This window comes from Bactrocera oleae, chromosome 6 (assembly GCF_042242935.1).
Source record: "Bactrocera oleae isolate idBacOlea1 chromosome 6, idBacOlea1, whole genome shotgun sequence".
NCBI lineage: Eukaryota > Metazoa > Arthropoda > Insecta > Diptera > Tephritidae > Bactrocera > Bactrocera oleae.
In genome coordinates, this window is record NC_091540.1 from 15,285,983 (window position 1) to 15,300,688 (window position 14,706).

The 14,706-nt window shown below is 36.6% G+C and overlaps 2 protein-coding genes across 2 annotated transcripts; one reads left to right on the top strand and one right to left on the bottom strand.

Annotated features, from left to right (window-relative positions):
* Positions 1-12,734: 12,734 nt before the first annotated feature.
* On the bottom strand, positions 12,735-13,226 carry LOC106621749 (collagen alpha-1(I) chain). Its single transcript, XM_014240722.3, has 2 exons — positions 13,174-13,226; positions 12,735-13,107 (listed from the first exon to the last, which is right to left on the bottom strand). Exons 1-2 carry the CDS (start codon positions 13,202-13,204, stop codon positions 12,806-12,808), a joined length of 333 nt encoding a protein of 110 aa, XP_014096197.1. The 5' UTR covers positions 13,205-13,226; the 3' UTR covers positions 12,735-12,805.
* A 331-nt stretch (positions 13,227-13,557) lies between these two features.
* On the top strand, positions 13,558-14,310 carry LOC118680537 (collagen alpha-1(XXVI) chain). Its single transcript, XM_036360587.2, is given in 3 exon segments — positions 13,558-13,585; positions 13,653-14,065; positions 14,067-14,310. Coding segments are annotated over 3 exon segments (567 nt in total). The 3' UTR covers positions 14,193-14,310.
* The last annotated feature ends 396 nt before the right edge of the window (positions 14,311-14,706 follow it).

Consider the following 14,706-nt stretch of genomic DNA (forward strand, 5'->3'; position numbering starts at 1 on the left):
AATCAAAGCTGGCGAAATACTTATAGGTGTTGGCAAAACTTCATATTAAAAAATGTTGCGAAATAAATCATGAATGAATTGCAATCGAATTGGTATTTTTTAAGTTATATTATAGGTCATAGACTCAGTTAGTTTTATAACTATAGTATATATTACTTGCCGTCATTGGGTTGATATACAAAACGTCAAGCAGAAGATCGATTGATGTGTTATTAGGGATATCAGATTGAGGCCAAGGACTAGACCAACTCTCATCATGTTCAGCAGTTTGTTAGAATAAAGGACATTATTATATATATATAGTATAATATAATTTTACATATTTTCGGCATTAAACTAATGTAAATCCAATATTAAACATTCAGTTAATTTTGCTAACATATCATACATATTGACCGATATATATGGTATGATTCTAACGGGAAGTTTCAAAATCTTTTATTAGGTATATGTTAGATTGACACGTATTTATTTATTTTTAGCATTACTATATATTATTAATAGAAACAGATGCCCTCTGATTTTCATTAAGGTGCCTCCTATACCGTCAGCAATATATAATATATATATATAAGGAGTAAAGTTCGTTTGATTGAAAATACTGATATTCGTTTAATGGGGGCTAGTGCAAGTTTTCACCCGATTTAATTTAATAAGAATTCGAAAATCACATACAGTTTTGTATCTTAATTTCCGGCTTAGTTATGGCAATTTGTAGGTTTTCGGTTAATGACGTTTTGTGGGCGAACTTGTCCTCACTCCTCCTCCTCTTTTTTGCCAAGGAACACGAGTTTCCTTAGGATATCTCACTTTTTACCCAAGTTACAGATTGCACAGACAGACAGACAGGCGGACGAACAGACAGTCGCCCGAATTTCAACTCGTCTCGTCCACCTGATCATTTATATACTTGTATATATATTTTCATATCCATCTCGCTTAGTTTTAGGTGATACAAACAACCGTTAAGTGAGCAAAACTATTATACTCTGTAGCAACATGTTGCAAGAGTATCAAAAAAAATTTCGCAAACTTCAACTGCTTTCAGTGTTGCAACCAGCTGGCAACCTTTAAACTTTTTTATTTTCAAATATTCGAGTATTACACTGAACTCTCAAAAAAAAATTAATATTTTCATGTGCTACAAGCGGCTACAAAAAAAGTTAGTCTAAAACTAAAAAAAACCATATCTTTTTAAGCAAATTATTAAATTAAGCATCTTCCACACCTTCCTCATCTGGCTTATTTGAATATTTTTGCATACCACCAAACTACGAATACTCAAACTCTGTGAAGACTATGTCGTAATAGCTCCGCTGTCTGTTTCCTGCAGCCTAATAGCGCCTTAGTCGGTAACATGTTTTTGGCGCGTAATCGAGTTGTTGCCAACGCGTCTGTATTCATTCATTTGGCCATTTAATTCGGACATGAGTTCCGCATTTGTAATAATGGTCTCAGACGCTTCGGCACTCATACGCGTACATACATACCCACAACCATATTCTGGGATTTTATTCTCAGCATTTTCGCTCATTTTATTTTATTTCTTCATTCCCATTGCTTTCCATACATTTCACGGCCTTCAGTGACTGACTAAAGAAAGCCGTTAAAGCTGCTTCAAACCAAAAGCCTCCTTAAGCAAGTACAAGTATGTATGTATATATTTACTCAAAATCCTGGAATCGCTACATAAATGTATAGTACATATATATATAACGGTGTGTGTGTAGTCTGTAAAAATAACACAAACTTGTCGGAATTGAATTTTATTAACTACTTTTGCTAAACTCATCGCCTCCGCACAACCGCCATTTTATGCGCTCCCTATCTATCTGTGCGCTTGAGGCTTTTCTTCTGCCGACAGTCTGTCATTCATAGACGTAAACGTAAATCGCGCTTAAGCTTTGGAGCATGTGAAGCCTATAAGTGTGTAATCGTACTTTTTGGGTAATTACGTTAAGTGCTGAAGTGCCTGGAAACTAAATATGGCTGCTGCCTCACACACACACACACATCCATATGTATATAGGCGACAGCAAATACTAGCTTACGAGTATATTAACACATTGAGTAGTGGTCATTAAAATGAGAACAGCAGCTTTGTTACAACAACAGAAGAGTGCATATAATTTTCCAATGCTCTGAAAAATTATGTTATACATCGTACATATTTTTTATTAGGCTATGTCGAATATTAAACCGCATTAAAACGCCTTCTTTTACTCTTATAGGGTTTCAGAAAAAACTGTACACTTTAAAACCTAACTTTTACTACGGAATCAAGACCTCTCACTCGATTTTGCAGGGAATCAATAGACTTCGATCTTGTATTTTCCAAAATAACAAAAGTTAATAAATCATTATAATGGCTTTCCGGCCTAAAGAATCTTCATAAGATCTAAGCAAAAAGTTATATTCTATATACGGGCACAGGTTGCTCGTACTAGTCTGCTCTTTAGAGCAAAAGTCGCTGGCTCGGACAAGGATAAAGTAAACTTCAACGAAAGGCAACATTTGCAAAGTATTCTAATTATATGGAGAGATAAATAATTATGAAATTCGCCAACACGTCAGACAATATGAAGCTTCTCTTTTATTCTCAGCCAGTTGAAGCAATAAATCTGAGAGACAAGCACAACAATTCTACCATCATGTATATGAAGTAATTAAGAGTTAAATTTCCATTTTCTGAGTCTTCTAACACAATCAATCAAGTAATTTTGATTGAGTTATCCACCTTCTTATATGAGTAGTAACCTGTTGAGAAACTAAAGACTGAATTTCTAGGTGCTAAACCTGGTTTTGTGATGAGAGAGTATGCAGATTATTTGTATTACATCTTATCCCGATTAAATCTTACAAAAGAGCTCTACTATTGTAGCGGGTTTAATCCATTTGCTCAGCGTGTTTTCTCAATATGAAATATCTCTTGTATTATGCTTATCTTCAGATGATCTTTACGAGAATTAATGCGGCATAATTTCAAATGTGTAAATATTTATATTGCCTACACTGTAAACGAATGCACACCAAATTCAAAATAAGTCCTGTATGACTAATGTGCTGCATAGAGAGAGAGAGACAGATAGAGAGAGTGAGTGAGGGAGAACAGTTTAACAAACGCGAGACATTATTATATTAAGGCAATTGTGGATTACGTTATCAAAGAAAACAATTTCTGAATAATGAACATTTAATTGGATATAAGGAATATATTTAACGGTAGTTAACGGCAAATGGTACTGAACTTAGCTTAACAAAGCAGAAGAAAAATACGAATTTTCTAAGAAAATACAATGAGAAATACTAATTTAAGGAATCTTTAAAGTTGAGTGTTTTTAAAACATTTGCTGGCGCTCATATAGTTAAATAAAATTATACTGCTTTTAAGGTTCTCGTTCACAAATTAACGATTTTAACTGAGATTGAATAAGAGTTCTAATAACTTTTAAAAGACCTGGTTTCTGCAGAAATTACCTTCTTTGAAATGTGACGTATGAGTTAATTTGAAACTAAGCCGATTGGATTTGGTATCTTATAAGCATGTAGCAAGGAGTTAGTTTAAATAATATATTGCTAAAATCTTAGAAGAATATCTAACAATTCTTTCGCAATCGAGAAGTAGAAGGTTTTTACATTCCAATCCAGAACTTGGGCACAGTCTGCCTCAAGAAAATGGAAATTATATAAAGGAGAAATTGCTCGGGTTTCGACATGAGTTCAAAACCTCTAAGCCTTCACTACCAGCACCGACATTTACTGAATTCGATTGATAGAAAACAGTAAACACAAGCTAACTTAAATTCTGTTGGGGATAAGAGCTGCTCTACTGTTGATATAATTACTAGAGCATTGCTGGTCCCAGTAGATTTTTACTTCAACAAATAAAGAAAGGTAGTGAAAAAAATAAATTGAATGGTTAGAATGTATATGGATAGTATTGGTCGCCTATGCAATCATGTTAACTCAGGCGGTAAAACACATTGTGTTATTGTTAAAGCTGGCAGGGATAAAGATATGGGAGCGGTAAGGTTGAGGATGTGGTGTCTAGAAAGATTTTACGAAACGCGTGGCAAACTAGTAACAAAATTCCATAAGTACTTAGAATACATTTCAGAGTGTTCTTGTGGTACCCTAATTAAAGAACTTAGGTTCACCTTGGGCACTATGGGAAAAAATATATAATATTCTTAACAATTGAGAGAATCTGGCTTCAAATAAGTCTTAGTTTTTCAAATTGCAAGAAAATAACCATTTTTAGATAAACATCTTACTACCTATTTGCTCTTAAAACGTTGACAAAATGAGTAGCAGGATTTAATGAAAATAACATACTTTCCTGCAAAATGTATCGTTATAACGGCACTTTTACATGAAACCGAGAAGATTTTCCTGAAAAATGAATAATTATGAAAGCATTTGACACTTGAAGCCGCTAAACATGTAATTCTCGTGACTCTAACTTGAACTTCACCAGCCAATATTGACCCATTCGCACAGATATTCGTTATCTACACCTTTCAAGCTTAGCTTTATCGAAGGATTAAACAACATTGTCAATACGGCAGATCTTTGAACTAGTTCCCACTACAAAAAATTTCTCCACATGCGATTATCCATCCTAGTGAGACATTGAAAAAATTAGTTGGAAACATTATTCGTCTTCCTTTCCAAGTGCGGTTAATGAATGGAAATGTCTTTATACTCTTGCGACATGTTGCTACAGACTACAACTATAATAGTTTTGTTCACCTAACGTTTGTTTGTATCACCTAAAACTAATCAAGTTAGATGTAGCGTTATATATATATATAAATGATCAGGATGAAGATACGAGTTGAAATCGGAGTGACTGTCTGTCCGTCCGTCCATTTGTGCAAGCTGTAACTTGAGTAAAAATTGAGATATCTTTATGAAACTGGGTACACATGTTTCTTGGTACCGTAAGAGGGTTTGTATTGCTGATGTACGTAATCGGCACCACCACTACCACGCCCACAAAACGCCATTAATAAAAAACAAATAAATTGTCATAACTAAGCTCCACAATAAGATACAAAATTAGGAAAGGGCATCTGCAGTTTACATTTTTTTAACTTCCCGCTAAGAAAATGGAAAATTTTCTAAAAATCGGGAAGATATTGGTTTCACCCCATTTTGCAAAAATCGAGTTCTCAACAGATCTCGACGTTCTGAGGGTCGAGGAAGCTTCCCCGAACATTTCTACGATGATGTCCGTATGTCTGTATGTATGTGTGGATGTATGTGTGTGTGTGTGTATGTATGTGACCCTCTTATAACTATTAAACTGCTCAACCGATTTGAATAAACTAAACGGCATTCCAAAGGGTTTCATTGCACTTGAATTTCGTGTAAGTTTGGACCCAATCAGACCAGTAGATTTCGAGAAATCTCAAAAATAAAAATTTTGAAAAATCGTTTTTTTCGAATTCTAATCAGTTCTAAACCTTGAAAAACACATCGTTTGCCGCAAACCGGGTCGAAATCGGTTGATTTACTTGCTAGATATCGAAAACGAAAAATTTCGAAGAGCTCAAAAGCAGTGAAAAATGCGAAATTTGAACGTTAGCGTATGAAATTAGAGGGAAGTTGCAGGGATGGCCCTTGAGGCCAACCGTTTTCCACATTTTTTTTAAAAGTGGGCGTAGTTTCGCCCCCTTATAGGTTTAATGTGCATATCTCCTTAACCGCCAAAGCTACAATAACAAAATTCACTGGAAGCTAATGTTTTTAGCATCTCTATTGACTGTGTGATAATGGGTAAAACGAGGTGACAACCCCGCCCACTCCCCATATAACGGTACTGATAAAAACTACTAAAAGAGCTATAAATAAATCACTAAACACGCCAGAGACATTAAATTTTATCTCTGGGATTGTATGAGATGACTTTATAGGATCCGCGTCCACTTTTAGGTAAAAAACCATATCTTGGGATCTACATGGTACATGCTATTCTTTTTGCTTTTCTATGTTATAGTGCGAAAATGGGTAAAATCGAATTACAACCACGCCTATTTCCCATATAACACCATTTAAAATTCCATATGATTCTTTCACTTTCCACTATGCAAATCAAACAACAATGATTGTTTAAATCGGTACTGAATATGTGGGCCCCTGTGCCTATACAAGTAGTAGACTGAAAGAAAGACTTGAAACTCATATAATAAAATAAATAAATGAAACTCTCGATAATAGTATGTATGTCTTTGTGTCAAAAATGAGTTGAATCGGATCAATACTTCTTTTAATATAACATTTTGCCAACACCTGAAGTAATTTCCCGGGCTTTGATCCTTCCAAGTTGCGAGAGTATAAAATGTTCGGTTACACCCGAACTTAAAACTTCCTTACTTGTTTTATATGAAGTTTTGCTAACACCTGAAGGTATGTATTTACCCGAGTTTGGTCCTTGCAAGTTGCAAGAATATAAAATTACTTGTTTAAAGTAAAATACATAATTTAAGGCTCTATATTATACACTAGTTTTTGGAGTCGTGTATTAGCAACTGTAGTTTGCCATATCACCGACTAGGTTCGCCACCGCGACTCTAACTATTTAACTTCGTGCAATGTATTTACCGACGTCCAATCAAGTGGAAAGGCAAATCGCATACCTCCGATTAAGAAATTAATAAATAATCACATAAACTCTGTGCACCACAACTATACCAGCAAAGCTAGTGCTCAACCAGCGCCCATAACTGTTAAATGCTTGCCTACGAGCGCAATAAATTTTCATATGTCAAAGGATCGTGTAATTGCCATCGCTTTTGTAATGACGTTAAAAATTATGAAAAGTGCCGTTTAACCCAGATACGAGAGAATTCATAGAATCGCCATGCAACATAATACCGCGTACACACGTACTCGCACTGTACGTTAATGCGGCACAGCGCGCGTTGCGGACACAGCGGGATAGTCGACGATTGTGCCGCGCCGAATGGCGAAGGGACAACAAAGCGAGCATAAATTAAGGATAACAAGTGAACGACAGCAAAAGCAGCAGCAGTCATTGAAGCAACAGCATACAACAACAAAAATAGCAATATTAATAATGTTGTTGCTGCTAGTGGCTCGTGGTGATTTTGGTGTACTCGTTCATTGGCGTCTGGCTATCGGTGTTGCGTTAGCACGCGTTGGTAGCGGCGCTTTCACGGCGCGTCCACGGCGACACGACGACCACAATCAACACTAATTTAGCGGAAGTAACGCGCGAAATTGTTGTTCTGTTTTATTCATTCCATTTCCCATTTCCCAGAACCCCTAGTCGCATTGGTCTCATTTCGGTGGCCAGTGCACGGTGCGCTGTCCGGCAAGTCAACGGCCGCTGCTTATCGTGAACTACCTCTAGTCGGCCCATCAGCCCGGCACACAGTTGGTGGTTACGTCCAACTGGGAAAAGGCGAAAATTCTTTTGAAAAAGTTCTTCGGTTATTGCTTTTTTTTAATTTTTTGTTTTGTAATTTTTTTCTGCTGCCCCATTTTGCTGTATTTGAAAGCTTACCCAAGGATCTGCCCTAGGCACAATGCAAAGGTTTTGTATTTATGTTTCCTTTTCATTTGGATTCTTTTTTCACACTTTTTTTTGGTTTTCGTTTGCTTTGTTTTAGTTATTTTTTTCTTACAATTTCACTTCCGTTCGTTTTAAATTGTACGAGTGTAATTTTTGCATTTCGCATTGAATGACAAGTACGCCGATCGGGAGTGGCACAGCGACTCCTCCAGTGTGTATTGCTTAACATGAAAACGAAGCCGAAAGCTAAAAATTGCTGCAATTGAAAGTTAAAAGCGAACCGTTGTATGCATATATTTGTTATTGTAATGCGCCGTCCAATGTTTGAATGGCTAATGGCAAATAACGCTGCGCCGTAAGCAAAAGCCGCTGCTATTACCCGAGAAATTGTTTTTAGTGTGAATGCCGACTCCTGCGGATAGAGTGGTACGTATGACCACTTTTGTTCTTACACTCCGCGTCAAGTGTCTGTTCTTGATACATATATCCGCACTAGGTGTTTAACCGAACATATCTTTGTTCTTGTATCGGTCTTCTAGATGTTATCCGAAAAACTAAATAAAAAACAAGTTTTTAATGTTCCTTCATGTCTAAAGCTCTCTCCAAGGTTAAACTGTAAACCAGAAATCCTTCAGAAAGTTTTGCATTCATTCCGATAGCCGAGTGCATGACCTCGTTAGCTATAGCAACAAACTTTCTCCAAATTACATTTGTATGCGAACCCGGTCACAGCGGAATCGTCGGAAAGAGCAAGGCAGATTAGTATGCTAAGCCGGGCAGCCTTAGGCTAATTTCATCCAATGGGAAGCACGTCGGTTTCGGATGTCTTCTTGCATTATAGCGCTGAACCTAAGGAACTTCAGTGAGCTCGGCAAGAACTGTATGAAGGAAGGTGAGGTGGAATCATCTTAATAGATCGGTATACACACCTTTCGGCGTACCCAGCAAAGTTAACTGCCTTAACAAATGTGTGGTAAACTCAAAACGCGCAGTCAATTTATGATGATCTGGTGATCCACATTAGAGAGTTTATTGCTTAGTATTTAACACAAAAGACAACATCTATCCAACTGAAACCCATTGTTTACGATCAACCCTACAACCCAACTTAACTTAACCTACAAAATTTGTTTCGAGTTCATTGCTTGGCTCATTCTACATTGCACTTACATATTTATCATTACTCCAATTGATGTTGGTAGGACAGTAAAATATTTGAAGTCAGTGCACTTTGGAAATTTTTTTTGCTCAGGATGGGAATATGTAAACTCTATATGCTGATATATCAGAGTAAAAATCTATATATTACTTTTGCATATTGATATTCGCTCGACTGTCAATTTCATGTTTACACAGTTACTATATTTCACCAGCTGAGCAAAGTGATGGAACGAAAAATTTTTCGAAAAGTTTTTTGTATTTGGTGTCTGAAGAACGTTTGTCTCATTCATCTGTCATCCAGTGTATACTTAGCAATGGTTATGGTCATGCTATTTACATTAATGCGCTGCTTTGCTTTCTATAACTATTTTGTCCATTGGTAAACTTATTTTTTGATTCGAAACAAAACAAGCGCATTTTGTGGATTTTATTGAGCTACACAGTTAAACCAAAACGCTAACTTGGCTGCCAATCGTAAAAAACAGCAAACAATTTTTAATTATGCAAAGTTTCTGATTCCTGCATTTGTTGTTGTTGCTGTTTCAGCTATTCAATTCTTTATTACCTTTTTCATTTCATCTGTTCTTGTTGTATTTATCAGGGCGAAATCTCCGCTCGACTCGCTTAGCTTAGCCTCCTTGGCACAAATGCTACAAACGAACACTAAGTAAATACATACGGGACTCGTGTTGGCTGTCCGAGTTTGAAAGCATTTCTTAATGAGGTAGAAATTTGAACTGTTTCGAAGTGGCGTTAAAGTGGAAATAAGGGAAATTAGTGTAGTTGAAGGACATTAGTCGCAAGCAGATGGAGAAATTTCAAAAGCATTACACTTAGGAAAATTCAAATGAGATTTTCGCCATAAGTTTAAAATGATTTGAAAGAATGTAAGGACATTTTAAAGAAACAACAATATGCAACAATGTTTGTAATTGCATTTTTAATATCAGATTATCCAAACTTATTGTTTGTTTCCTTGCGAAATAAGTTGATTGTGCGATAAGTTGTTAAAACAACTGTGCAGTTATTATTGTAATTAGAAAAGTATAATAGTTCATTCATATCTACGGTGGAAGTTCGAACACGTTTCGAGTAACCAGGGGGACTCGAACAAACAGGAAATATTAAAAACAGCAGATATATATGATTCTGTATAACGAATAACGAAGTAGTTATACAGCATAACTGTAATATAAAGCATAACCAGCTAGCACTCAGTAGTTAGTTCAGTAATAACATACATCCACTTGAGCTACCCATGGGAAATCTTATATCTGTTAACTTAAATGAAGTCAGCTGGGATAATTACAAGACGATTATAGAAAATCTTCAATGTCTTGCGCATTCATATAGATGCAATAATTAGCGAACACCGGTTTGGTTCATTGTTCTCAGAAATCGCAGACAGAGACTTAGAAACAAACCGCTGACTTCAGAAAGAACTCTGGTCCGTCAAATCACTATCCAGCCCGCATTGAAATTTCACTCGTCGTGCTTTGTATGAACTTTTTCTTAGTCAAAGTTTTTGAGATTTCGATCGGAAATTTGGCACACGTTCTCTTCGCATCAAGAAGCTGGTCATTTGTCGGCAACGCGATATCGGCTCACTATAGCATATAGCTGCCATACAAATGGAACAACCAAATCATGCTCTTTCTTATTTGACAAGATATCTTCACAAAATTTGGCATGGATTATTTTCCCAGCCAACAGTACAATTTTCATATAAACTGACCGTTCTAAATCGAATTCCTTAAGGACCCTTTTGTGAAGGGTATTCGGTGCAACCGAAGGTAACGTTTTATCTTGTTTATATACATATAATTAATTGCTATTTTATTTGCAATATTCGAATATTAGAAAAATTATATATACCGGATCGAAAAGTATAGGATTTCATTGATGGTCAATTAATATTAAGGTTTCCTCAGGTAGTGAGTCCTTAAAAATAATTGAATATTAATCGTTAGCTCCTTAAATTGCATGTAAGTTTATTTATGGAGAACTTTGTATGAGAGTTCAACATTCTGGAGAAAATTTCTCTGCAATGTGGTGTAAATTTTTTTATGACTCACGTGCTTTTCCACTTTGTCCGCTCGCTTGCGGTCGGTCTCTATCCCAGCGAGTCATCAATAACGGCAATTCGAGTTTCGATATCACAAACTGTTGTTGCCACACTTTGGCAACATATACACATACATTGTATGTGACAGGAAGAGTTTGATGTCTTATTGAAAAGCACAAGCACACCATACAATATATATATTTATATATATATATATATATTTATACAGGTATGTATATAAACACCTTAAAGGCATAAACTAGATTTGATGATCTGGTCAAGCCAACACTTTGCGCGCAAACCCACACACACACTCGCTCTAGAACTCTAGCTACCTTTATAGTGCCTCATTAAAAGTCACCTGGTCTAATTTTATAGCACAAAAAGACCTTTAAGTACCGAATTTTTATTACAACTACAAGAGCGGTTGTTACTGACGCTGCAGAGCGGAAATCGAGAAGGCAATCAAATTGCCATAAGCAAACTGATCACATGACAATCGTCTGGCCAGCTCGCAGTGTGTGTGCGCGTGTATAGAGTCTACTGATTTTATGAGCGAAGTCTAGCGCTTATCATCGCAATCGTAAAAGAGACTACAACTTGGTACAAATTAATTGGAGCAAAGCCACAATTTACGAGCGTTAACAATGTCTTTCACCTGTTTCACTCGACAACAGCATCAGCGGTAATCAAACCAAAACACTGTCATATAAAAGCAATTAAATTCATTGATCACTTGTTTGGTGAAATGCGTTTTTTACTCTTTGAGTATTGGCAGTAATCTGTGTATTTGTAAAGGTGTTGTGTGATCCTCAGTAACCTCTGGTGTAAAGATCAAATTTCAGCGATTTAGTTTTGTTGCTAAAATGTGCTATAAAGCATTATAAAACTATTTTAATATATCTATATACATATATATATGTTTACATGATTTCTTGTGCAAAATTTTATATCCATAAAAAGAGAAAATAAAAGAGAAAAAACAATAACTGCTTCCAATTATGCTCTTCTATACGTCTTTTCCTAAGAATTGTGACCAGGGCTGTGGTGTTCTCTTTCATTAAAAAGCTGTTACTCCTTGAAAGTCTTTTAATAACGATTAATTGATAGTTACTTGTTCGTCAGAAACTCCGAGGTTGTATTGTTTTAGAAAATGATTTAATGGAGTTTAAACACTCTTACTGCGAAGAAAGTTTATGTCGAAACTTTTGCTACACAATTCTTGAATATATCAGACCTTTCAGGGCATGAATTCCATTTTGAATGAACTTTATTCTGAACAAACGAGAACAGAAAGGTAGAAATACATTTTAGTACTAAGCCAATATTTATAATCTTTTCACATTCATATAAGTATTTATTTTATATGCTAGATTCAAGACACCATCACTACGGCAATTTATTCGAAATTTTATGTTATATCTACTGATTTTCTCAATGACGTTATGTTTTTCGAGTTTCCGAAGAACCGTTCGAAAATGTCTAACAGGGGACCACGATGAGTATGCGTTTAGTTTACGTCCCACTCCTATGAAATCCATCGAATTCAGAGATTATTAAGTACTGAGTGCTGGGTTAGTCAACAAAATCCAACTCCGATCCAACAAAACCAATTCTGACACAATATCTGTATATGACGTTGGGTGAACGATTCTCACATAGATTAATAATAAAGCGTTAGCTTTTTAATTCGATTAAATAACGGCCCTCTATGTCATCATTCTGTATTTCGGAATGAATTCTTGAATTGTAATAAGATAGTAAGTTTGGGCGACTATATATTAATAGCATGGTTCACCATAAAGATTTTTCTTAACGCTCGACGAAGCTAATTTAAATTTTCCAAACGTATTGTACAATGACTTTGCTGCCCAAATCTAAAGATAACTTTTGAAATCCATTACTGTAATAAAATTTCTTATAAGTAATCGAAAATACAATCATTTGCTGATATGCTTTACATTTATTTTCACAAATTTTATTTCGTAAGTAACGTTTTAGTTCTAAGTCCAATAAAATACCAAAAATAATTGATTTATTTATGTTCCAGTTGGACCTGTTGGTCCCGTTGGTCCGGTTGGGCCGTCAGGACCACGTTCACCGTCATAACCGCGTGGGCCACGTAAACCTGGTGCTCCTGGTGGTCCTACCACACCTGGGCTGCCAGTGTGACCACGTCGTCCAGACGCGCCTTGCGGTCCGACCAAACCAGCACGTCCTTCCGAGCCACGTTCGCCCTTTTCACCTTTTGGTCCTGGTGGACCAGGTAAGCCCGGCGGTCCTGGCGGGCCAGGTGGACCGACTTGTGTAACGAAATTGGCAGTAGCCAAAGCGATGAATCCTGCGAAAGATAATTAAATAAATGGATTAATGCTATTTATTAAAACTAATTATAAGTATATAATACCAAAACAGACGAACAGTATTGACACTCTCATAGCAAATCCGCGTTTAACGCTGTAACTGTGCATGAATGCTTATTTTATATATTTAGAAGTTTTACTGATTTATATGCGAGTTTTATGGGGTTACTGCTCCGCTGACTTTACGGGTTAAAATACCACACATACTAATCAATAAATTGGTATAACTAGCGGTCTGTGCCTCGTAAAAATTCCGTTATGATAAAATGCAAATGTGCGTGATTTATTAGCTGAGTTACTAATGGGATTTGCAGAACTTAATATTCTTGTAAGATTTGTTTTTTTTTTCGCCCTCCAAGCGCTAAGTTCAGCCCTTCTATATAAACTTGTGGATACCACACTTTAACTCAGTTTAATTTTGGACAACAATGCATATCACAACTTGTGCACTTAGCGGTAAGCGAAATATAATACTTTTTTTGTAATATTCTTTGATTTTGAAACTTTATGCTCTGGTCTTTAGCTTTTATTCTTCTGTTCGCCATCGCTCTACCCACCACTACGGGTAAACGACGTTTAAGCTCATCAGACAATCTAACTGAGCAACGCGCGCTTCTTGGTGGTCGCCAACAGCCAATAGTGTATCCTCAAACTCAATGCATTTGTTCACCTGGACCGCCGGGTCCAATCGGACCACCAGGGCAGGCGGGATTGCAAGGTAATCGTGGTGACAAGGGAGACGAAGGCTCTCCTGGACCGGTGGGACCGCAGGGACCAACTGGACAACGTGGCTTGCCCGGTAGACCAGGTATTCCCGGTCCGATTGGACCACCTGGTCGTCGCGGCAGACGTGGTTTCCCTGGTGAACGTGGACCTGCCGGACCAACTGGTCCAACGGGACCAATAGGACCAACTGGACCTGCTGCAGCAGCCGGTTAGTCGTTGCTTGGATATACGTATGCTCGCAGCTTTGCCGGATCATGAGATACATTTAAGCGAAGAGGACAAGGATATTGATGATAATGAAGAGGAAGAGTATTTCGATGAGAGAAATCGAAAGTGAAAATTTTTGGAATAACATGAAAACGAAATTATATGAATAAAATATTTTGAGAAAATGCATACTGAAATCGCAATGCTTGAGATTTCAATGATTTCAAAACTCCTTTCTCTTTCAGAGAAAACCGACGATACCTCCTTTGAGTGAGTTACCCACTAGAGTATGATTAATAAGAAAAGCTCACAGTAGCTTACAGCAAGTTCCCCTTTGAAATTATTATTTTTTAAATGTTGCGGAGGGTCTTTTCTGTATCAAGGAATAAGTCTATCATGAGTTCTTTCCGCTCAAAAAGCTACTATAGCATTTTAAGAATCGTATATTAAACCTACTATAGAAGAAAAACTGAGAGGTCGAAAATCGTCGCAGATACTCTCCAGATGTTTCATTAGATGTAATATGATGCATAGATTTAATTTTCTACGATATGTTTTGCAAAGCTTAACTTGGTACTCTTAGCGTGTTGTCAAATGTTAATTTTGTTATAAAATAAATGAACTGTGGAACAATTAGTTCATTC

What these genes read in the sequence shown, in the direction of transcription:
- LOC106621749 (XM_014240722.3), bottom strand. Translation starts at nt 13,204, where the DNA reads ATGAGAGTGTCAATACTGTTCGTCTGTTTTG. An exon ending in AATACTGTTCGTCTGTTTTG is followed by an intron (nt 13,108 to 13,173) that starts GTATTATATACT and finishes TATCTTTCGCAG; the next exon opens with GATTCATCGCTTTGGCTACT.